Source organism: Sparus aurata, chromosome 13, assembly GCF_900880675.1.
Source record: "Sparus aurata chromosome 13, fSpaAur1.1, whole genome shotgun sequence".
Lineage (NCBI taxonomy): Eukaryota > Metazoa > Chordata > Actinopteri > Spariformes > Sparidae > Sparus > Sparus aurata.
This window is the reverse complement of record NC_044199.1, coordinates 23208765-23234182: the sequence shown is the minus strand read 5'-3', so window position 1 is coordinate 23234182 and position 25418 is coordinate 23208765. Positions and strand designations below refer to the sequence as shown.

Here is a 25418-nt window from a genome sequence, read left to right as displayed (position 1 = left end):
GCAGAGGATGGTGCCCTCAGCACAACCACGGGCAGTGACACCCAGGAAAGTGCACGTGCAGGACTGTCCGGCCTGCAAGACATACACCACCCACCCACGCCTGAATTCAGGCCAGAGTTGGAGTGTTCTCTGACTCAGATTAATTTGTTTGTTTTCTTTCTCTTTGTGCTAACCCTTTCAGGTTTCGCAAGGGGGGAGGGAGAAGGAGAAGTCCTAATGACATGCGCCACTATTATTACACCACATGTTAATTGTGTACTTGCCATAGTCACCTTAAAAAAAATGGGAGAACTACTACATCTTCTGTATGTAAAAAACTGATACATATGATTATGCACTTGCCACCGACAGCACAATAGCTAACGTTCCAGGTAAACATTGGGTGGGACTACCCCGCACCACTGACTGCCAAGAGAAGGAATGGTGACATTACAGCACGAGGAGCGGAGTTGGAGTATGTAACCCAAGGAAATACAACCACCATGACGGATGTGGTGCGGCTGGTGAAGTGCAGCAACGACACCTGGTATCCAGCCACCAATGGGGGCAATGCTACCACCATGAAAAATGTGTGAATCCAGCCCAGCAAGCCCGGACGCTGAGGGAGAGAGAGGACAGTGTCGCAAAGAGGCTCACACCACAAGGCAGGAGGGCTCAATGATTAGCCCAACTAAGACTATAGGATGAGCTCACCGTAGATGATGTGGGAAGGCTGAATTTTCAATCAGAGCTGCAATCCTTTCACCATATATCCTGGCCTAAAGCTTATGTCCTATGCCCTGGTTTTCCACAGCAGCCAGGAAGTCATCAACATCATGGATGGAGGACAAAATGTAACTTGGTCAACGTGCCGACAAGGCTGCAAGCCTGGCTAAAGTTGCTGTCCACTCCAGGACTTCCAGCAATTGTACAGTGATCTTTTGTATTCAACACAGTTGTGTGAGATTAAATGTTGTAAATGTGTTGTGATGGTGAAATGAGTGTTTGATAAAGGTAAGCGGGCACTCATTTGTGAAGGTCATGTCAGAAGCTGAGTGCCGTAAAAAGCACGAGAAAGGTATTAAACCAGTGTGGTTTACAAGAAACCAGTAAGTTCATAGGGGCTCTGGTGGAATGTTGGCCTCAGGGCCGCCACACTAACCAAGGGAACACAACAGGTAACATGTAACTAAGGCTATCAAATCACCCAAGTGTGTCGTATAAGTCCAGCTGCTAAGATTGAATAGAGCTATTACCTTTCTTTATCTAATTGGATCAATGGGTGGAAAATAAATAAATAAATAAATGAATAAATAAAAAATACCAGAAGAAAAAAAATGTTTCACAAAAACAAAAGGTGGTGTAGGTGTTTCATGTCAATGATCTGATAATTACTGATCAAGTGTTTGTTGAACCGACCTAAGAAGGATTACCTTCGCAAGGTGTGTCTAAATAATATTCTAATCCATAGAGGTTGAAGAATTTGTCTATGTAATCTTATGCTTTTCTTTAAATTTTCTTAAAATTCTATGCTACCTTATTATGCATGCTTAAAACACAAATCTAGAAGTGTTGAGTGATGTAATTCACCAAGAGTTCAAAGCACTTCCCTATGGGTTGATACTCATTATCAGTCTTGTAGGGGGTTGCATTTATATTGTTTGAAACTATATATATTATGTTTTATCTACAATATACTCATACTATTGTGTATATTATTGTGTATTGTAACGATGAGAAGATGATTGTACTCCCTGATGTTAAAGTTTGAAGTGTTGGTCCTTTTTTGAAGGACCAAAGGGGGGACTGTAGTGGCAAATATATACTGGGTCATGATCATGCATATACATTTTATTTGAGAAATACACCTTCTAACAGTGAATATGAGCCTGATGTAAGACCAAGGTCAGATACTCCCTTTATAATAACAGAGCTGGAGTGAGTTAGCAACAGGTGACGCCGCAGCCCACCCAAGGCCAAGATAGAGGCCTGGGTGAGACACTTTGCAGCCATTAGGGAAGATATTAAATAATATTAAGATGATAGTCTCGCGTGATCATGACGAGGGGGGTGGTCCAAGAAGGGGCGTTGGTGCTACTGACCCCAGGTATAAAAGGGGGTGATCCGGGGAGATTTCTCAGTTGTTCAGGGATACCTAATGGATTTATAACTTCTCTTGGAATAAACACCTTTTTGACTGAAGACCTGCTGCCTCGCCTCTGATTTGGACTTAGGCTCTGGAGTAAATTTTTGGACTTAGTCTCTGGAGCGATTTTGGGACTCTGGTCTGGACTTAGGTTCTGAGTGGATTTCTCCTCTCAGTTGGATCTTAAATCTGGGCTGTTTTTCCTTTAATTTGGATTTTAACCTTCAAGTGGATTTACTGGGCCTGATTGTGGAATAATTTGACGGATAAGGATGGTACTCTCCCACTACAGGCAGTGTGTGTCAGCATTCTGGAACTGTAAGACCAGAGGTGTCTGTTCAGAGCCCACAGGTCAAACATCGGTCGGAACCCATTCTCCCCCTTTTTTGGCATGAGGGAATACCTTGAGAAGCAGCCAAATTGGCTCTACCTTGAAGGTACAATCGGTATTGCCCCTTTGTGGACTGGACTGTTGTCTGTCGCAGCGAGGGGTGGGAGCAGCCTGAGTTTTACTTAGAAGGCAAAGATGCAGTGCTTCTCCCTCTTTCTTCTTCTCCTCACACAGCTATTGCATGGTTGCAATAGTAGGGCACCCCTGCTGGAAAAAACAGTATAGACCAGCACCAAAACACAACAGGACCAGCAGGCTGCTAGTGTGGAGGCTAGCTAGTCACTGTGTAACGAGACTGAGCTAGTGCTTTGGTGAGCAGGCCTGCTACACTATCTGCAGAGCCTGTGGTTCGTTCCATTGTAACGCTTGTTTATCAAGGCTGTGTTACTGCAGTCAAAGGCAAAAACCAGTAAGCTAGGCTGGGCTGAGGAAAGATAACCAGGCAGCAGACTACCCAGTAACAGTATTGAGTTTGAGAGAAAACACAACACGTGTTAAAAGCCTAAAGTTAGCTAAGGTGAAAAACCAGACCAACCTATGAAAGACTCAGAAATCGAAGAATAAACAGCTAAGACAGATAGACAAGAAGAGAGACACAGTTTTCGATCTCACGGAAATCCCAGGAAGCCGACACTTTGTCCAAAACGACTTACACTAAGTCATACATAAATTCATACGCTGATGGCGACAGCTGACATGACAGGTGCCGACCAGCACATCAGGAGCAGTTTGGGGTTGAGTATCTTGCCGAATACATGTTGTATCGAGAGCATCCCAAAACATGCTCAATGGGTGACATGTCCGGTGACTATGCTGGCCACTCAAATCCCTGGCTATCCCAGCTGCATGTCAAACGTCCAGTTGCTCCTGATGCAGTTAGCACCTTGCATGGCAATCTCTGCAATCAGTGTATATGTATGAATGGGTGAATGTGACTATAGAAATGCAAGTCCATCATATTGGCCTGTAAGTTTTTACAGCTGGCAATGTGCATTTTCCATCAGCTTTTCAACAGCCAGCTACTTTTCTTCTCTAGCTCTTAATTATTAATCTTCTGCATATTTTTTTTAGGCTCACGTCATCTCTTGTCACCAAGGTCATAAACATCTACAACAATACTCACACACACACGGACACTTATCATTGGCTATTTTTGGTCAGTTGCTGGAAGCAGAACACATGTTCTTCTACATGCGGAATCCTTCATAATAATTCCTGTTATGTTTTTTTGACTCACTTCTCCTTCCATACTTTCCGACGTAGGCACTTTTCTCATTGATATCATCCACTTTCAGCAATAATTAGTGTTTGCTGCTATTTTTTTTTCCCAGTCAAGTAAATGGACTCTGTCCTTGACATAGTGGAGGTTGGCAACATTCACTCTTGTACAATAATAAATGGACAGCATGAAGGTTGAAAAGTCTTTTATTCAACACAAAATGAAAATGCACAATCTAACTAAATTGAACTATATACAAGTGTGTGTGCATGTCTGGAAGAACAAAAGCAAAATGGTGGCTACGGTTCATAGTACCACACTGCATAGTATGGACAAAGGACAACTACAAACAAAATGGCTGATTGAAGGTTGAATATAAGGAAAACAAATTATTATTCAACAATTATTTTTTTAGTGCAAAATAAATCTTTTTAACAGAAATCTGTCCTGCTTGACTTGAAAGAATGAAGTAAATATGTCTTTAACAGAACTGGCCTGCTTAACTGAAAACAGTTTAAAATAACAGAAAACAATAGAAAGCAGTCGTATACCAAATTTGGTGTTGATAGAGTCAATCTTTCAAAAGTTCTATTCATTTTACTGTTTTTCACATTATGCTAATTAGCAAAAAATAGTAGGCGGAGCTTTATGGTCCAAGAGGCTTCTTTGTAGAGCACATGGAGCTGGACTTGTGTGTCAAATTTCAAGTCAATCAGACTTACGGTGTGAGGGCCGTGGCCTTCCCAAAATCGCATTTTCAAGCCTTAGTTACAACGCCACCATCTGGCTGACTGGGCTCATATTATAATCAAAGTTGATGCACATCATTTCCAATCATTGGGCCAAGTTTCAAGTTTCTGGCCCATTCCAGCTCACGGGAAATTGAGCTCAAGCAGCAGACAACAAATAATAATAATAAACCGGCACAATCTTAGAAGGGTACTACCCCTTCAGGGTTAGAACCATAAATATAGCCGCAAGCTGCAATCCACGGGTTCTAACCACCTTGCCCCAAACCGGCCAGCCTGACCCTCATCCCACGCAGTCGATGACATCAGCCGCCGTGGTCCTCAAATAGCGCCCCCATCTGACGGAATTGGATAAAATTTTTGGAGCAGCATTTGGACGTCATTTATACTCAACGTACCAAGTTTCGTGTCTCTGGGTCCTTCTAGCTTGCCATAAATGAATAAAACACAAACAATGATGGTTAATGACGAATAGGCCACGCCCACGTTCACCTATCAACATGGCACTCAAGATATTAGTTAATACTCGCCCCTAGAGCATACAGACCAAATTTGGTGAAATTCCGTCCAATGGTCTTTGAGATACGCATGTGTAGCATTTATAGCTCAACATGCTTCGGTAGGCAGATTCCCAGTCCAGTTCTGAACCTACCCACCAAGTTTGGTGATGATAGGGCAAAGGGTGTGGGAGTTATGACCAATCATTTCTAAGCCCCGCCCATTGCAAAAATACATTGGTCCGTGGCGACCATGTTTTTTGACCAATCTGGCTCATTTATAGTAGAAAATGTGTCTTGTCATCCCCCGAAGCCGTATACCAAATTTGGTATTGATCACTGCATGAAAAGTGGGATTTTCGTCAGTATGCGGCACTGTAGATTGACGTGGAATTCCAGGTTTGCGACTGCACGCGGCAATTTGCAGGCAACACAGAAAACTGACATAAATGGTCAGAAATTGACGTGGGCCTTGCTTGGCAGTTGTCCCCCAATGACCCCCCTCCCCCTGATTCCAGGGGAGGCTTTAACATGTAAATGAAAATGCTGTGAGCTATACAAATGCAAATCAGGGTCGCAGGGGGAGTTTTACCCCAGGTGACCCTTTTCTAAAAGGTGTTAACTTCATTCTAAGAAAATCTCTGGTATAAATAGATGAGGCTCAGTATAGCCTATTTATAGACCCTTATATTTTAGCTTGAATTGATTTATTTAATGAACGTATGCTAGATTAATTACTGTGTATGTCATTAGCAATGGCCAATGTTATGTAAAAAAGATTATTTATTCTTTTCTCTCTCTCTCTCTCCTGGGAACAAGTTAAAGATAAAACGCCAGTTGTAAAGAAGTTAAAATTTGCATGAAATATTTTGAGATAACCAAGATATTAAAATGTAAAAAAAAAAAAAAGTATTTCTAAAATTTAATGGGTTCTGAATGTTTTAAAAGCAGTTGAAAAGTAATTTTTATTGCGTGTGAGAGTTCATGACCTGTAAGAGTTTTTACACTTCCGGGTAGACCAGCGCGTGAGTGACGAGGAAGAAGCAGGAGCAGAGAGTTAATGGCGTCGAGCAGCTAACAGTGGACTGTGTGTGTCGTCAGTGTCGTGTTTTATTACTAACAGACTGTGAACTGTTGTCGGACGACGTGCTGTGAGTTGGACTCTCCATCGCAGTCGAAGTGTTTGCGTTTTAATGGACACGAAGCAAGTTCGGCTAAGCTAGCTAGCAGGAGCTAGGCTAGCGGAACGGCCATGTCGAGAGGAGGCCTGCGCTGACGGAGAGTGTTACCGTCGAAGGGCTCTTCGCTGCTGCAGAGAGACACGGAGGTTTATCGCTGCGAGCATTTTGTTTTCACAGACTAACCTCGCCTCATAACAAGGCCGCGACCTCCTGTTAGCTCGGAGCCACGTCTGCAAGTCCAGATTTACACGATGCCGATAATGACGCCATTGTGTGTAACTGTTACTGTTTTCTCCCTCGTTTAATTTTACTGTGACTTACGTTTCTTTATTCATACCACTCTTTTTAATTGTTTTCCAGCTGCCTGTAAGACATTATGAGACAGTACGCAGGAGCTTCAGGTACAAACAAGCAGATCTTGCATCGCAGGCGGACGCTGTGAGGAGTTCAGCTCGGAGTCGATCAAGGACAGAGGGTAAGATTTATTAGATTAGATCCGTTTTTGGTCAATGTGACTATTATTCTATTAAATAATAGATGTGCAGTACTGATCGTCTTCACTGATTGTTTTTACAGCTGCTGGAAGCGAGGCAGAGTGCTAGCTGAGGATGAGGTGGACCTTTGGAAGTGCGCCGCCTTGGACCTGATGTCTGAGGAGGAAGACGGCACAAGATGGCGGGGTGTCTGGATGAATTGTGTGACCTCCGTCTATGGCGGGTGGATAGTGCCAGGGTAACCCTACCGCAGGAGACTGTCGTGTGACATCAACGTCTGAACTGGTTGACGTCGCCAGTGCAATTCGTCGTTGATAAGTACGTCGCCTATGGCAAGCCGTTTTAACATTTAATCGAACCACACTCCTATCTGTAATTACATTTTAGATATCCACAATAGCATTTCTCTACATTTCGACTAGGAGAAATGGTGATTAAAGATATCTGCAATAACATTCTTACTAGTCGAAATGTTATTTTAAGATATCTACAACTTTGATTGTACTAGTCAAAACTAAATTTAAGATATCTAAAAATCTTTAAAAACTGTAAGTAGCCGTTTTAACATTTAATCGCTAGACTGGATATGTATTGCAGATATCTGTAATTCAATTCTTCCTAGTCAAAAAGAACATTTCAGATATCCACAATGGCATTCTTCCTATCCACAATTGTCATTTTAGATATCCACAATAACATTCTTCCTAGGACAAATGACGTCACTTTTGCCATTCATGTGTATTGGGCTTTCAATTTCAGATATCCACAATTACATTCTGGATATCTAGAATGAACATTCTGGATATCTGCAATTGAATTCTTACTAGGAAAAACTGCCATTTCAGATATCTTCAATCCAATTGTTACTAGTCATAATTTTCATTTCAGATATCCAAAATGAAAAACGATTCCAGATATCCAGAATGTAATTTTGAATATACAAAATACATTGTGACTAGTAAAAATGTCATTATGGATATCCACAATTCGTATTATGACTAGTAAAAATGTAATTTCAGATATCTACAGTTAGAATTCTGACTAGCAACAATACAATTGCAGATATCCACAAATGTATTCTTGATATCTGTTGACGGGTAGACAGGACACCATTTTAACATAAAAAGGCTTCATTGACTATCCACAATTATATTTTAGATATCCATAAAAGCATTTCTCCTAGTCAAAATGTAATTCTGACTAGGAGAAATGGCTATTAAAGATATATGCAATCACATTTCTCCTAGTCAAAATGTCATTTTGACTAGGCAGAATGGCAGTTAGAGATATCTGTAATCACATTCTGAATAGTAGAAATTGTATTTCAAGATATCTAAAGCTTTATTTCTCCTAAGAACAAAATCAAAAAGAACATTTCAGATATCCACAATGGCATTCTTCCTATCCACAATTGTCATTTTAGATATCCACAATAACATTCTTCCTAGGACAAATGACGTCACTTTTGCCATTCGTGTGTATTGGGCTTTCAATTTCAGATGTCCACAATTACATTCTGGATATCTAGAATGAACATTCTGGATATCTGCAATTGAATTCTTACTAGGAAAAACTGCCATTGCAGATATCTTCAATCCAATTGTTACTAGTCATAATTGAAGTGAGCCCATTTGACATTTATTAGCTTATTATCTTTTGGGAAATCCAGACAAGTAAAAATGACGTCACATTCTCAAGTAGGTATCCTTGTTGTCGTCATTTCAGATATCCAGAATGATGTCGTTACCCTCAGTGCAATACAAGAAAGCAGTCATGGCGTTGGCGGTAATCGAAAAAATCACCAAAAAATGCCACGAAATTGAACGAGCCCTCAATCAGGGGATTTGTGGAGAGAGAGAACATCGTTCTATCGACAGCTGTGGTAGAAATCTTGAGAGAATCGAACATTTACTCTCGCCAGACACGAATGATGAACTGAGAAACAGTTTGGGTGAACTGAGAATGCTAATTACAGCTACTGTCCAGGCAGACGAAGACCGAAGTTTCTCCGTCAGGCGCATCAGTTCAGGTGAGTCCGTTTATTACGGCATTTATATCACGTACATAGATTACGTGCATGTACATTTTTTTCTAAACTTATGATATTGTTTCTGTTCAAAGAGTAGCCTAACGTTACCAATTAGCCCACTACAATGTAGCCTATCGGCTAATTCGCATTGATGGATCCAATTTCCATTTACCTAACAGCAAGCTATGTAAGTTACACAGTGTTGTGCCTGAACGCGTTCAGTGAACGATTGTTCATGAACTCGTTCATATTTTGGGCGAACGTGTACGGTATTCTGCCTGATGAACGTTATTGTGAACGCGTTCATTGTGGTGAATAGCGCTCTCTCACAATTTAACTTCGTTCAAGACAGTGCCAGTTTCCATCGAGCCTTCCAGGCGAAAACCGCCCGGCTAAAACACACCGTTAACAGGCCTTAATATGTAGCGGGAAAACACCCAATCTGGCAACACCAGCCACCACAGAGTCGCACAGCGGCACGCGTCATCAATATGCGAAGCATGGAGACAAAAACAAATGAGGGAAGGAGCACTACCTCAGACTCTGCTTCCAGCATTAATACGGCATCTTCGTATGATTACTTGAAACTATTTTATGAAAAGGTCAGTGATGATCTAGGTGGGAAAAACCTGAACTTATTGTGTAAACTTTGCCCACCGGGTTTCAAGAAGCAACTCTGTACATCAACAACAGCAAACCTGAAATGGCAAATTGAACTAAAGCACCCGGCTAGCCTTTCAAGGTATGTGAATGAGTAAAAAATCAAAAGACACGGCAACAGCGTGTCACGGCGTTAATCACATTAACAATGTACAGTGTCCGCTATCTTCATCTCCCAGCTGCAGCTGGACAACCTGGTTTTGCAGTATATTGTGGGAGAGCTGCAGGTTCAGTGTTAAAACTGATAGAATAGTATCTGTCTGTGGTTCTATATAGGCTGTTAACAATCATTTTGAAAAATAATAGCTTGCAGCAACATATTGGAGAAAAAATAGAACTGTGAACTAGTTCATTTTTGGAACTGTGAACTTAGTTCACAATTTTGAATTATGAACTATGAACTGAACTTGTACATTTTAAAATTTGTGAACTGAACGTTGAACTGTTAGTTCATGTAGAAAGTGAACTTTCCCAACACTGAAGTTACATGCATAAGAAAAATAAAAACATGTCCCAGTTGCTTTTTGTTTGACTAGTGTTGTGACCAGAATTGTCACCCCGAATCCTCAGGACCTCAACTCTGTAAACACTAGAGGGAGAGAAGACTGAATGATCACACAGAGTCAAAATTAGTTTCCGCCTTTGCAAAGGGAGAACCCTCCAGCCCAATACAGATCACGTGATCTGCTCCTGCAGCTTTCCCAAGAGTTCCGAGTTGTCCTCTGTTTAGTGGCTCGTTTTATTGCAATCTTAGGGGCGTTTACATTTCATAAAGCATAACCATATATAGATACATTTTACACTTTGCATCACACTTTGTTACTCTGGTTGGGGTGTCTTAAGCCATAAATGGATATAGTTACACTTTGCTTCCCATCCTGTTGTTCTAGTTGGGTGTATTTTACCTCCCCCCTGTCGTACCATCCTTCCTGCTCAAGGACACATATTTGTCTCTACTCCTCTGTCTTCACTTTTGCTTTTGTAACTTTCCACTCTCTCGTATACAGGGGTTACTCTCTGTGTGCACAGTAGACTGTCTGTCATCTGAATATCATAAAGCATATCATAAACCATAGCGAATAATCAAAAATCCACACTAGATATGATCAGTAATGTGAAAGCCGTATGGTCTTTGCTGTAAAACAAAACTGTAGTATCCCGACACAAATGAACAGCTGACATTGAAAATGTCTTCATTTGTGTATGCATTCGCTTATTCAAACAATCAGTAATTGTGGTCACAGCAACAAATATTTTAGCAGTTCTTCAAGTCTCTCCATCACACATCTGGCTGTCTGTGTAGCCTGTGTGTTAGCAGTGACACCTGTTGTCTTTCAAATGTACAGTCACAAAAGCAACAAATCAACTTACACCATCAAGATACTGATTCATTCTGTCTATTTTCCCTTTCATGAAGGTTCTAAATTTTGTAAGGGTTTTTAGTTATACATAAAAGCAGAATATAGACACTCACCTTAGCTTATTGGACAATGCTAACATTATTCATTAACAATATGCACATTTTAAAAAATACAGAATTTGTATGCTCATAAATACTGTAGATAAATAACAAATAAGTAACTGTCCCTTAAAAATTATTGTTCTCCTTTTCCTGTTTTTGTAGGAAGAAGAGGCAGACCAGCCATTGATGTCACCAGAGAACATATTGAATTTCTGCTGAGGCAAGGTCATACAATTAAAAAGATTGCTAAAATATTGGGATGCTCCTCATCATTCCTTTTATAAGAGGTCAAAGTTGATGGGTATACCTGTGAGAAGTAGGCTGTCTGCAATAGATGATGGCGAACTGGAACAGCATGTGAGGCAACTTCAGGGCCAATATCCTAATTCTGGGAATGAGGTAATTGGTGGTCTTTTGTATAGTAATTCTCATTTGCGTGTCATTGTTTCCTGAGTATCATAGTAATTTCTGTCTTTTCAAAAATCTATTTCAGATGATGAGAGCCCTGTTGCATGCACAGGGTGTGACTGTTAAACGGTCCAGGGTGCGTGAGATGTTGACGAGGATAAATCCTACTGCTGCTGCAAGGAGATGGAGCCAGACAGTTGCAAGACGGGTTTATCATGCACCGTACCCCAACAGTTTGTGGCACATTGATGGGAACATGCGCCTTATAAGGTTAATTACCAGAATTGTCATACTTTTGAATATTTTGAAAAGATCTACTGCAAGTTAAAAACTATAGTTTACAGCTATAGTGTTTCCATACTACTGTCCATACTATATTTTCATCCTTTTCAAGTGATAATTTTCTTATTTGTTATCCAACCTTTTTAGATGGAGCTTTGTGATTCATGGTGCCATTGATGGACACTCCCGTCTCATTACCTACCTCAGCTGCAGCACAGACAATCGTGCCATAACGGTGCTTTCTCAGTTTTTGTCTCAGCATCTGTGCAAAATGCAGTCCAACACATTTCTGATCTAAAGATGAAATATCAGGCTTGCTGTACTGCAATTGTCAGTATTTTACAAACTCGGGTATGAACTAGTCAAATTCAAAGCTAAGGGAATAAATCTGATTCATTGTATATTATCAATGACAGAAAAAGACACTTTGAATCCTTCATTAATTGTCACTGCATTAAGTCTGTGATAATGAATAGACATTTTGAGGCAATATGTATCTATGCAAGTTGTTTGCATTGTAATTTGAAATAGATTTGAAATCATTTGAAATGCCTCTATTTTTGCATCCTGAAATGCACCAGCATAATGTGACTGCTATAGTTTCTGTATATCATTTGGTATAATGTCAGATAATTTCTGTGCTAGATTCTACATGAATGAAAACAAGACGTGGTGTTTTTTCTTGAGCAAGATATCCATTACAAATAACCGAAGATCAATAAAAATGCTCGTATCTATTTTTTTTCAAATGTGTCTTATTTCCACATTTATTTATTCTTTGATTTGGCACTTTGAATGTTCCATATGTTAACAATGACATGCTGGAAGAAATGGAAAGACACATTACTGCAGAGCTGTTTTTTATTTCTTGTTAGTGTAATATTTCTTGCTGACTAGAATCTCTGCAAGGCTGATAAAACCTCATGAACTTAAGATATGCATGAATATAACAATAAAGCCTTTTCCCTGTTCTGTTGCATCTTATTTGCTGTTTGTTTTACCTAACTGGAGTTCTAATAGCAAAAATGTTCTTAAGTCACTTACTTAACACCAACTTTCCCTGAGTCAACTGAATTTACTTGGTGCAGCCTTGAATCTATGAAAAGTGAACAGAACTACTGCACATCTCCAACTGTGGGCACAAGATGCAATTTAAAATACTTTGTAAAAACACATTACTGCAAAAGATTCTAGACAAACTGCCAAACTGCAGGTATCAGTTACCTATAACATTTCACTCTGAAACAACACAGTCAGAAAAATAACACTAACAATGCACATTAATGTGTGCAAAAATGTTAATTTTCAGTCATTTATGACAAATTATGCAACTCCAAAGGTGGGATCTTGCAAAATTCCTTCTGTCATATATCTTTTGAAGGCTTGATAGGAAGAGTGCATCGGTAGGTGGAGTACGACAAGACAAGTATTTGCTTCTGAGAAGATTTTGCTGCCATCGTGGAGAAATTGGATTTGTGGCTGGTTGGGAAATCCAAGTGGAGGCACTGCCGATGCTCCAGAGGCAAACTCCAAGACAGTCTCAAGTGTGATAGGGCCAGCTTCCTCTTCTGTTGGACACCAGGTGGAGTTATTATCAGACATGATGAATTTAATTTCTCTATTACTTTACTTAGTACATAAGAATTCTCTTTTTTTTATGACAAAATTACAAAATACAAACCTTCAATATCAATCAACCAGTCTCTCCAGAAGCATATTGTCTGGTTTTCTCGAGATCTTCTATTGCTGCCTTGCATGGAGAAGTCCACGGTGAAAAGACTGCTCAGGTCCCTGGCCTGAAGTGGTTTTTCTTCACAGACAAAGATCTCATGGAAGAGGGCAGGGTATTTCTGGAGCTGTTCAAGTAAACCAAGAGTCTTGAAGCCTTCCGCAAACCTGCAAGACAGAAATATCCCTATTAGGAGCCATGAATGAATTTAGAAACTGAAAGTGAGTGAATTTCCAAGTAATATTAATGTTTTGTGCTGGTTTAGATTGAGAGTTTGGTCACATGGATATGGGCCCATCAGGCACACCAGAAACACTTACATAACCCTACCTCGCAGAACACATTTCATTTTAGGTACTTATTAGTAACACTATTATATATTATTCACCCCTATGTACTGTCATCAAAAGAAACTATGGCTTCAAAAAACAACAGACATTATCAACACATGAACATCACAATTGAAAAGTAAAAATTTGTTTAAGTTCTGTTACAGATTAGATTGTGCAGGTAAACGTTAGCGTCAACTGGCTGCATGCTTTATTTACATTAATAATACAAGGACAGGAATTGCTTACTGGTCAATAGCGTCCCTCATTCTTCCATTCATGAGGAACTCTACAGCAGAGCGAACCAGGGAGTCTTTATCTTCCATTTTTGTCTGAGGGAACCTAAAATGCTCAGGCTATCTGCTGCTTCTCCAATGGCAATATTTGCCTCCTCAATTGTTGCTGCTTCTTGTATCTGAGTGAATAAAAAAAAAAATTATAAATTCAACATACACAAGTTCAACCAAGTTTTAATATGAATACCAAAATTAATTATTTTTTATTGTTTATACTCACTTTCAACAGCTGTTCCCGGAGTGTGTGATCGCTAACATCTTCAACTCTGACAGGGGATGTTGGTAGCCCACAAATCTGTTGGTATAGCCTGTCTGAGAAGAAATGTGGGCCCACTCCTCCGTGGACTACACAAACAGCAATCATTTTGGCCACCCACATATACATCTTTGTGTCCATGGCTGCAGTAAGTGAAGAGACACAGTAAACAATTACAGTTGGTGAAGTTACAAGCTCAACCACTTACCAAAGAAGACATTTTTAGCAAGACTGTCACCATCATGCAGATTAAACTTAATTCTGCATCCACTAAAAATCTGTAGAAACCCTGACATACAAAATGACAATACAAACAATCATTGATATGACTGTTAATTAATAATTTTCTAACCTTCCATGCTCAATGCCAGTCGGCGGTTGCTTTCATGGCCCTCAAAGATATAACAACCATGGATAGCTTTCATGAGCAATCTCAGGAACTCTCTTGTGGGCCCACCTTCATCCACCGACCCCTCTGCATTCATGTCTTCGTCAACAAAGACAACATCAAGTTTTGCTTCTGGGTTGAAGCGTCGACGCTGAAATGCTTGCAGGCTGCATTTTAAAATGTTGCTCCTGCAAACATTTATTTGGTTGCTGGTCGGACACAAACTGAAGTCCACCCCACTGACCAATTTGGTCAAAATGGTCTGCAGATTAATTCTGTAAATAACAAAAAGATAAAAGTTTTAACTTTTTTTTAAGAGCAACACTTTTTCAATTAGGTATGAGTTCAATGTATAGTTCATGTATTTATTGTTTTTATTTTAGTTTTTAGTTTTAATAGAAGGATAAGACTGAATGCCATAACATCTATCAGCAGCAGCTGATACTCCAAATAGTCAAAATCCACATGTGAGAAATTTCTAATGTACACCCAACAAGCTACTTTTACACATACTCATTCACAGGCTCCTCTGGTAGAAAGGGGGACAAAGAAGTCTCAGGAGTCTGGAGGCCAGGAGAGACAGGGATTTCATTGTCATCATCATCAACAATTACAATTGGTGTGTGGGCCAACAGTGGGTCAACAGTAAAGTATGGTGATGGGCTCGAAGTAGGAGGAACATGTGGAATCGAGAGTAGCTCAGTGGAGGGCAGAGTGCGCTGCTGTTGGTCAACATCCATCTGATGGGAAATCCATTCCTAACAGGCCAAAAGTATGAACAAAAATTACAATGTTTGGGTGTTTAGAAATGTTTAGAAAAGTTATGCTATTATTAAAACATTCAATTATAACTACCTCAACATCCATACTAGACATCCAAAGGACATAAAGTGTAGAGTTTGTTTGGATCCCCTGGTCTAAAATCAAGCCACCTGAAGTGCTCTCGATGGCTGTACTCGAACCAGCCTCCTGCACCTTGAAAACTTCACTGGCTGCCTCATCTCGACCAACAAAGTCAAACAGAACCTATGAAAATAACAATATACATGTTCTAAAAGGGTTCAGCGACTCCTTACTTGTGTCCTAATTTTTGCATGGTATTAATAACATAAAAAGACATGAGAGTAAGCCATTACCTTGATTGGCTCTGATTCAGTGAATTTTCCAATCTTAATGGAACCATCAGGATACTTGATCTTCAAGGATATCCCCTCTGATGGTTCCTCACGATCGGCCATTCGCTGACATCGTTCCTTAATTGCCTTTCATGTACACAAAGATGTCACTATTAATAACAGAGTGCAAAAAATTATACAAAATAAGTTCTTACATATAACTAACCATTCTACGTCTTTCCTCGATATTCTCAAGGGCCCGTTTCCTGATCTCCTGTAATTATAAGAACATACAAGACATAAAGTCACATCATTATAGAAGAGAAATTAAAAATCTGACCAAAAATAAAATATACCTTCTGTTGGTCTGCTAATAAGGACTTGCGATATTCTTCATCCTGCTGGGAGCGTAGTGTTCGCGATTCCTGAAGGGACTAGACAAAGTTGATGAACTGTTATCACAATTAACAGTTAAAATAAAGTGTTGTGTTTATTGTAAGAACTTATTACTTTACCTGGGCAGTAGAAAATACTTGACTTTGGCCTGTTACTGTGGTGGTCTCAGAGATGAGAGGTAGGAATGAGCTCTCTGGTATCACAGGCGGTTGCGGCAAATCCTGAGGTATTAGGGCTCAGAAATGAATATTTGTTGATGGCATTCACATGATCATATGAGGCATCTTGCAAAACATTACTTTTCTTGTTCCAAAAGGGAATAACTTGAATGACTTTGACTAATTTAGCTTAAAATTTACATCATGCAATTGCTGAATGGCCTAAAAAGTCAAATTACATCTGTCTTTTAACAAAAAAAGAGCTTCTTAAATTGAGTGCTTCTTTTCGTGTATTACCTGATGTGGCGCTACATTTTCATCAGACATCTGTACTGTTTGACTGGTGGAAGGAGAGGACAATGGGGCTTGGGGCACTCCAGTGGCTGATGTGCTCTGTGGATACAGATGAAGGCTTTACAAAACACCTTTACATATCATTAGGACAACAAAGTGACAGTGTTTTGAAATTAAATGAATCCATACCTCCATTACTTGCACACGAGGCAATATGTAGAGCCTGCTTTTTCCAACAGCCTTTTTTAGCTCTCTCACAGACCCAGTCTGTAGCTTTTTGAGCTTGCGCCGTTTGCCTACCCTTGCCAACTCAAACCCAATCAAATTTAGAATTATTAGGGGATAACACTGGCAAATGAAGTTATTTAAGTCAGACAGTGTCCAACTTAATTCTATCTTTGAATTTTCTCCATCCACTGTGAACTCATGTACTGGTCTGCCTAAAGAAACAAGAAAAAAATATGCACATAAGTAACACATTTTCTACAAGTAATAATAAAAAATACCCACTCACTCATAGCTCTGACAGGTTGACTTAATCTTAGAGCCTACTGCTCAGTGCTTATATCATTTGATTTTGGTAACAGCTTTGATAAATGATACATAGGCTTCAGATAGTACAATGTCTTGGCCTATCTACCTGCTTATTACAAGACAGCCAATAAAAAAAACTCCCTCATCGTAGAGATCAAGGTTCGATTCAATGACATTATTCACAGAGTTATGCAATGATGCTTGGCACTTACAGTACAAATAAACATAACTGGGTAGTAGAGATGAAACCTACTGAAAAATGATTGTATGAATATGGCACATTTTAGGACTTGCTGTATTCCATTCTATATTGCATTCTAATGTTTACCTAATCCATGACTGGCAAACTGCTGCATATCAGCTGCAGAGGGAAGAGTATCAAAATGTGGACCGGGAAGGAGAAAGAGTTTCGCCTGCCAAACAGGGTTTGCCCGCCTCCCAAGTGGTCCTACACAAAACAAATTGGAAATACAAAGCCTGTCACTTCTTCTTATATTTTTACTTATGCAACTGGTGAACATCATTAACTTGCATGGACTGAAAGCTATCACATTATATGTGAGAAGAACAAACTGCAGAAGGCACAAAATTATACCATATAAAAAAATACCACATATATAAAATACACTAGTATTTTAATTCATTTATTCAACCAATTGTAGCCTTTTGCAAGGTGTATATATAGAAATACATTATGTTTAGAGCATACCACATACATGAACTTTTGAACACATGAACTTTTTATATTTTAAATGCACATGGTAATTAAGTATGATTCTATCTGGCCTGGGTGAGCTGTGTGCATGCAAACAACCTCGACAGCGCACACTGCCTGTGCATTCATGCCTTTGCATTATGTGCAACTGAATAACTACATTCTGTTTATATCTGGGAAATAGGCAGCATATAGCTATTACTATTAATGGTTTCTAATTTCGTTCCTTGTTTTTTTTTACATTTCCATCTTTTATTAGTTATTTGTTTTGAGTCTTGAATGTATAGATTTTCGATAGAAAATCGAATCATTGCTAGCAAAGTCGTTTCTCTCCCCTTACTGTCTGTTTCCACACTCTTGAATCACATACTTGAATGTAATGAGAGAAGGAAGCATCAGAAAAACGGGCAGACGCAGATAAATTAAGAGAAAACTAAAATATATTTTATGATTACATTATTATTCCCTTGTTTGGAGGCTTAGCAGGCCCTGGCAGTCCGTCACTGTATAAAGGTACATATACGAAAGTCTTTGCATATAACTTAAGTTACACAGTCCACATTGCTAACATGCTACAGCAATAATGCAAACATGCCTTGTGTCACTGGACGACGACGGAACAGTCGCCTTGTGGTAGAAAGTAAATCCTCCGGATCTTGCTAACATGCTAACGTTACAGCAATAATGCAAACATACCTTGTGTCACTGGACGACGACGGAAAAGTCGCCTTGTGGTAGAAAGTAAATTCTCCGGATCTCGGGATGCAAGCTCCTGTCTTGCACGAGAAGCTGCGTTAAAAAGTCGATCAAAAGTTGACGTTCTGTCCGTTTCCCCGTCCATTCTGAATCCGGCTCGCTACCGAATCCCGCGTAAATGACTGCCTTGTGACAGTAGCCGTCAAGACTGTGTTTATTACACGTCAAAGCATGCGTCAGCAGTCAAAGTTACGTTCATTCTACGTCATTACAAATTCAGATATCTAAAACTGCATTCTGGATAGGAAGAATTACAATTATGGATATCCACAATATATATACAGATGTCCAGAATTGCATTTTTACTAGTCATAATACGAATTGTGGATATCCGTAATGACATTTCTACTCGTCACAATGTGTTTTTGGATATTCAAAATTACATTCTGGATATCTGGAATGGTTTTTCATTTTGAATATCTGACATGAAAATTATGACTAGTAACAATTGGATTGAAGATATCTGAAATGGCAGTTTTTCCTAGTAAGAATTCAATTGCAGATATCCAGAATGTTCATTCTAGATATCCAGAATGTAATTGTGGATATCTGAAATTGAAAGCCCAATACACACGAATGGCAAAAGTGACGTCATTTGTCCTAGGAAGAATGTTATTGTGGATATCTAAAATGACAATTGTGGATAGGAAGAATGCCATTGTGGATATCTGAAATGTTCTTTTTGACTAGGAAGAATTGAATTACAGATATCTACAATACATATCCAGTCTAGCTATTAAATGTTAAAACGGCCACTTGTACTTTTTAAGGATTTTTAGATATTTAAAATTTAGTTTTGACTAGTACAGTCAAAGTTGTAGATATCTTAAAATAACATTTCTACTAGTAAGAATGTCACTGCAGATATCTTTAACTGCCATTTCTCCTAGTCAGAATTACATTTTGACTAGGAGAAATGCTTTTATGGATATCTAAAATATAATTGTGGATAGTCAATGAAGCCTTTTTATGTTAAAATGGTGTCCTGTCTACCCGTCAACAGATATCAAGAATACATTTGTGGATATCTGCAATTGTATTGTTGCTAGTCAGAATTCTAATTGTAGATATCTGAAATTACATTTTTACTAGTCATAATACGAATTGTGGATATCCGTAATGACATTTTTACTAGTCACAATGTATTTTGTATATTCAAAATTACATTCTGGATATCTAGAATCGTTTTTCATTTTGGATATCTGAAATGAAAATTATGACTAGTAACAATTGGATTGAAGATATCTGAAATGGCAGTTTTTCCTAGTAAGAATTCAATTGCAGATATCCAGAATGTTCATTCTAGATATCCAGAATGTAATTGTGGATATCTGAAATTGAAAGCCCAATACACATGAATGGCAAAAGTGACGTCATTTGTCCTAGGAAGAATGTTATTGTGGATATCTAAAATGACAATTGTGGATAGGAAGAATGCCATTGTGGATATCTGAAATGTTCTTTTTGACTAGGAAGAATTGAATTACAGATATCTGCAATACATATCCAGTCTAGCGATTAAATGTTAAAACGGCTTGCCATAGTCGCCTCACCTACGCCATCATGACACACACACACACACACACACACACACACGCTCAACTTTCTAATTCACATCAGTTTTGGTCTCCATAAATCGGTTCTGTTTGGTTTATACATAGCCTATGTAAACTTTACAGTAGGCTAATCTCAGCACACGTAGAGGGCAAGAGTAGTTATTTGAAACCATCCACCAACATATTAACATAATTAATCTAAGATTGTTTTTATTGTTTTTTATCAGCATCTCATGTAGCATATAACATTTATTAAATAGGTCTATTTTATGTTGTCTATTGCATGTTTCCACCTGATTATTTCATATTATATACTTATTAATGGTACACAAATAAAATAAAATAAAATATACCGGACTGAAAAAAAAAAAAAAAAAAAGGAAAAGGAGCAGGACTCGAACCCGTGCCGCTCCAGTAAAAATTGCAACGGGTATTTGTTGAAGAACTCCTACCAGGCAAGCTATTGAGGTAACAAATAAACAAATATGTAGGGGGGTGTCCTTTTAAGCCACTGTCCCACAGTAGCTGTTAATAGTTATACTAGAGATGTGCTGCCCTCTATTTGTTTTGAGCACTTATTGTGTGCCAATTCTTACATGTTGCATCTTTCATCTTAAAAAATTCTGAGTGTGACGACGTACTTTGTAGACGACGTGCTTTGGTGACGACATGTGTTTCAGGCGTATATTTTGTTAGTAATTCTAACATACGCCGTCGCCACGTCGCCGTCGATACACGTTCTTTCAATGCACTCGCCGCGAAGTCGCCGCCGGTGTCTCATCTGTTGTCCCATTCACTCCCATTCAAAAATCCACACGGTCAGGCGGTGACGGAAGGGGAGGTTGCTCCTTCTCTTTCTCCTGGTAATCCTTGCATTGGCACTATCCACCCGCCATACTCCGTCCTTTCGCAGCCAGGAGCTCACCGAGCTCTGCGCCTTGCTGCAGTCACATGAGAGGCTATTCCGAAGTACAGGGCAGCGCACCAGAGACGTCTGCAAAAACAGACACTTCGCGGTGCTGCAGGATTTTGGGCCTCTTGTGAGCTTCCAGTTTGTTGTGTGGGCAGATTATGCTTTGTACATGATTTGTGTTTGTGCTAATAAAACTCTTTCTTTGAATAAACAACTCCTTCCTGGCAAATGTTCCTTTCCTCAGTAAATTCATTCATGTCCTTGATGATATAAATGAATGAATTAATAATATAAATAAATATATATATTTTCCCACTGGGGTTTACATTTATAATGACCCAGGGTGACCAATCACGAGTGATTTTGCTTGTTTATGAGTAGTGGTTTCATCCAATACTGAGTGAGGATATTCAAGCCAGCCCACACATTCTCTGGCAAGGCGTGGTTTCGCTGCTATTCATATGCAAATTAGAGCCGTTTGCACCTCCGGGAGCTCCACTGACGTCATGGTTCGTTTCCGACAATTTTCGGCACAGACAAACGCGACGTTCACAGCCTGTAAATTGTCGTTAACTGCCGAAAATTAGAGAGATTTCCTGGCGTTTACGGGGCCGAAAATCCCACTTTTCATGCAGTGGATAGAGTTGATCTTTCAAAAGTTCTTTACATTTTACTGTTTTTCACATTATGCTAATTTGTAAACAATCTAAGTAGGCGGAGCTATATGGTCCAATTTGCTTTTTTGTAGAGCCCATGGAGCTGGACTTGTGTGTCAAATTTCAAGTCAATCAGACTTACGATGTGAGGGGCGTGGCCTTCCCAAAAATGCATTTTCACTCCTTAATTTACAGCGCCACCATCTGGCTGACTGGGCTCATATTTTAATAAATGTTGATGCACATCATTTCCAATATTATACAATATTATATTTTGTAATTGCTGCACTTCAAACGGTCACACAGTGGCACATTAATGGTCCAACTGGTTCATCAAGGGTAGATGCATAGCCTAAATGTTCTCTTACTGTCAATGCTCATGTTCTGTTTTCCTTGTAATGTCACCATTAAATACATTTGAACTTTATCTATCTAGGTCTTGCCCAATAAAAATACAATTACATCAGTTATTAATTATTATGATGACAACTGTGCTTAGATGCATGATTATATATCATCTGAGGGGAATTTGCTGACTACATTTAAATAAGCATAACTAGAGACACATAAGATGATGCATTTTCTTATAGCAACATTATTCACAATGAATGAAATACATTTCACTGAATGAATGTAATACAATAATCAGAACAAATTACTGAATCAGATGCCTTGTCCCGCAGTGCCATCTCATCACACGCAGAATAGCTCAGGATAATTCTTTGTATTGTTAATGTGACGGGAACAGAAAGGGTTAATAAGAGTGGATAGTATAGATAATACTGGACACAGCAGTTAACCACTTCTCTATCATCACCACAAGTAGGGTGACAGAACTGAGTAGTTTATTGACGACATCTTTCAGGGTTGTTGCGTTACATGAAGGATTTTATAGGTTTATTCATGTTGACTATCCCATAGGTGCGGCCACACGGCTGCTACTTATCTGAAAGTATGTGATACTTGAGTAGAAAAGAGGCACAGGTGCTTATGGATATGGAAATTCATCGAAACACACATCATATACGTCAACGTAGATGAGAGCCAATTAGGGCAAAGTCCTGATGTCATGAAGGTGGGTCTAGGGTCGCGCAGTACCTGGAGAGCAACTGTGCAACTGCTCTGCAGCTGCCTTGCTCCCACGATAACTTAAGGTCATGTGACATCGGATGCGGCGCAGAAACCACTACCATCCAGGTCATCGTGGACACATTTTAACCAGCATGCATCACGATTTAGGCAGCACTGCGGTACAGTTGTGAACCTACCCACCAAGTTTTGTGAGGATAGGGCAAAGGGTGTTGGAATTATGACCAATCATTTCTAAGCCCCGCCCATTGCAAAAATACATTGGTCTGTGGCAGCCATGTTTTTTGACCAATTTGGCTCATTTATTGTAGAAATGTGTCTTTTTATCACCCAAAGCCGTATACCAAAGTTGGTGTTGATAGAGTCAATCTTTCAAAAGTTCTATTCATTTTACTGTTTTTCACACGCTTTGCCAAAAGGCGAAGCTCTCGATTTACCGGTCAATCTACGTTCCTACCCTCACCTATGGTCATGAACTTTGGGTCATGACCGAAAGAATAAGACCCCGGATACAAGCGGCCGAAATGAGTTTCCTCCGCAATTGGCGGGGCGCTCCCTTAGAGATAGGGTGAGGAGCTCTGTCACCCGGTTCTACCCCTTCGGGATTAGAACCCTAAATAGTGCAACCATAGTTAAGCTGAGAAAGTGCCATTGTTTCTCTGACTGCATGGTTCATTGTTGTCTGACATAAACTTAGACATAACCGCGGTCCCTCCGCCCTGCAGCTAGACGCGAGGGGTTAAACATTGACACTGAACCCCCATCTCCCCGGAGGAGAGTGTCACCTGCGGGTGCACGGTGCAGCGGCCAGGGTGAGACGGGCTCACTGGGAGTTGACAGTCTCCAAAAGAGCGGTGTGTCAGACATCAGCTACCCGCCTCTGCAGCTCCAACGGTGTTTCTGCGGCACATCGCCCTCCGACCCTCGAGCGAGGTCGCAGGCGAGGCGCTTCCAGCTGCTGGAGGCAGGGACCGAGAGGATTTTCTGAATCGATATTGAATTGGGAAAAAAAATTATTGCAGTGCATTATTTTTACCCACCTCTATACATGCACGTTAGCACACACACACAGTATGAGCTGATGCCTTCAGGTAGAAGGTACAGGTTACCAACTGTAAACTGGACCGATATAAATTCTCCTTGGTTCCACTGTCAATCAAGCTGCTGTGGAGTGGGAGATGAAGTGTGCATGTGTAGGCTGCTGAACTGTAAGGCTAAAATGTGTGCAATAGCACTTTAGCACTTCCAACTCCTGCAACTTCTTTTTTAGATCGTGTTATTGATGTTGGATGTCTTTTGTGCTTTTTGTGATGTTGTCAATGTTGAATGTCAGCATTGAATGTGTAGCTAGATGTCTGTGTTTTTGGGATGTTTTTATGTTAAAGGGAAACCTTGCTGGTTTTCAACCTTACCTCTACCTATCTCTTAGGCGCAGCTCTGTGTCTCTGGGCGCAGCTGTCGTTCTTCTGCCTCCAGCACCATCATTTTATGCAAAATGCATCACCAGCGCCGCGATAAAATCGCCTGTGGTCGCTCAGGTCGTACACATCGCGTCACTGCAGTCACCTTTGTGGCAGCGACTGCAGCGACTGAAGCAACTGAAGCAACCAATCATCAACTGTAAACTTGCACAACATCACTATCTCTCCCTCTGCATATAGACACAGCATGTCACCATTTATTTACATGTAGCCTTCCTACAGTAACCTACAACTCACCAGACAGTCACACAACGTCTGCAACCTTCCTCCAAGGCTCTTTTTTTTCTGTTGTCTCTATAGACAAACAGGCTGGCGTCATATAGTTCCGGGAAACTGGAGACCACAATTATAAGCTTCTCATCCATTGTTTTCCTCTCTTTGATTTGATTTTCCGCCTTTTCCGCCTTCGGAATCCAGATTAGCCCCCAATCGGCTGTCGCCGCAGTCGCGCCGCTGCTCATTTGCATAAAGTTGAGCGTCTGTCAACTTTCGTCGCTCGCATCGCGTCGCTGAAATCGAGTCGCTTATGCTGCCGGTTGCTCCGGTCGCTTCTTGTCGCCAGCGTACATTAAAAATCAATGGCAGCTGGTCGCCGCGGTCGCTCAAGTCGCTTTTGGTGTGAGCGTACAGTGAGACGGACAGAGGTAAGGTTAAAAACCGGCAAAGTTTCCCATTAAGCAACTATCGTGCCCTCTGGGACAACAACTTACAAATGGGTCTTTGAGCACTAGCAGGATGACAAGGTCAGGAGGAGTCCATACACGCAGGTGACAACTGTTAGCTCTGGTCAGGTGTAGGTTGCCCTGGATCTGATGCCACTAGTTGTGAGTGCGTTTTAGTGAGAGGGAACCAGTTACCTCATCCAACACCAGAAAAAAGTCCCTACTCTCTGCTGCCTGCAGGATAGTCTTGGTTCTAGCTGACCACGGACACTTCACCTCAATGATGCAGTCATCAGATACTGTCCCATCTGGAGATCCACCGAGTAGGCCACTGTCAGACAGGAACACTCCCCTCTCCTGGATAATGACACCAGTGCGTTCTGTATATTGCTGATTTGCCCTTTGCTCATGGAGGATTCCCCAATCACATGCCTTGAAAAAAACATACCACTTAGCTCCTGGAGAAAGTGGGGAGACACAAAAAACATGCAGGGCAGTAACTTTTGATGTTTCTGGTAACATACAAAAGACATAAATCGTACCTGAGGCGTTTCTGGACTCAAAATCCACCCCATCCCAGTAAAACGCCCAAGTTGTG

The 25418-nt window shown here is 40.3% G+C and overlaps 1 protein-coding gene and 1 long non-coding RNA gene across 4 annotated transcripts; one reads left to right on the top strand and one right to left on the bottom strand.

The window, feature by feature from the left end:
• The first annotated feature begins 6749 nt into the window (after nt 1–6749).
• On the top strand, nt 6750–12466 carry LOC115594444 (uncharacterized). The gene is made up of 5 exons (XR_003986477.1): nt 6750–6974; nt 8382–8685; nt 10970–11206; nt 11301–11485; nt 11645–12466. It is a non-coding gene; the product is annotated as an uncharacterized LOC115594444 (long non-coding RNA).
• Nucleotides 12467–12507: 41 nt separating this feature from the next.
• LOC115594428 (uncharacterized) lies at nt 12508–17995 on the bottom strand. Of its 3 annotated transcripts, none has more exons than XM_030438510.1 (14): nt 17321–17995; nt 16648–16898; nt 16462–16557; nt 16126–16227; nt 15967–16044; nt 15837–15884; nt 15632–15757; nt 15351–15521; nt 15009–15253; nt 14460–14770; nt 14072–14250; nt 13805–13970; nt 13179–13393; nt 12508–13065 (listed from the first exon to the last, which is right to left on the bottom strand). In XM_030438510.1, exons 1-12 carry the CDS (start codon nt 17514–17516, stop codon nt 13845–13847), a joined length of 1929 nt encoding a protein of 642 aa, XP_030294370.1. In that variant the 5' UTR covers nt 17517–17995; the 3' UTR covers nt 12508–13065; nt 13179–13393; nt 13805–13844. The 3 variants fall into 3 exon arrangements, with proteins under 3 accessions (XP_030294370.1, XP_030294371.1, XP_030294372.1); XM_030438511.1 differs by having other exon boundaries at nt 12508–13062; XM_030438512.1 differs by lacking the exons at nt 16648–16898; nt 17321–17995 and having other exon boundaries at nt 16462–16640.
• Nucleotides 17996–25418: the final 7423 nt, after the last annotated feature.

What these genes read in the sequence shown, in the direction of transcription:
- LOC115594428 (XM_030438510.1), bottom strand. Translation starts at nt 17,516, where the DNA reads ATGATGTTCACCAGTTGCATAAGTAAAAATATAAGAAGAAGTGACAGG. An exon ending in CTCGTGTGCAAGTAATGGAG is followed by an intron (nt 16,558 to 16,647) that starts GTATGGATTCAT and finishes CTGTATCCACAG; the next exon opens with AGCACATCAGCCACTGGAGT. An exon ending in TGTCTAGTATGGATGTTGAG is followed by an intron (nt 15,254 to 15,350) that starts GTAGTTATAATT and finishes TTGGCCTGTTAG; the next exon opens with GAATGGATTTCCCATCAGAT.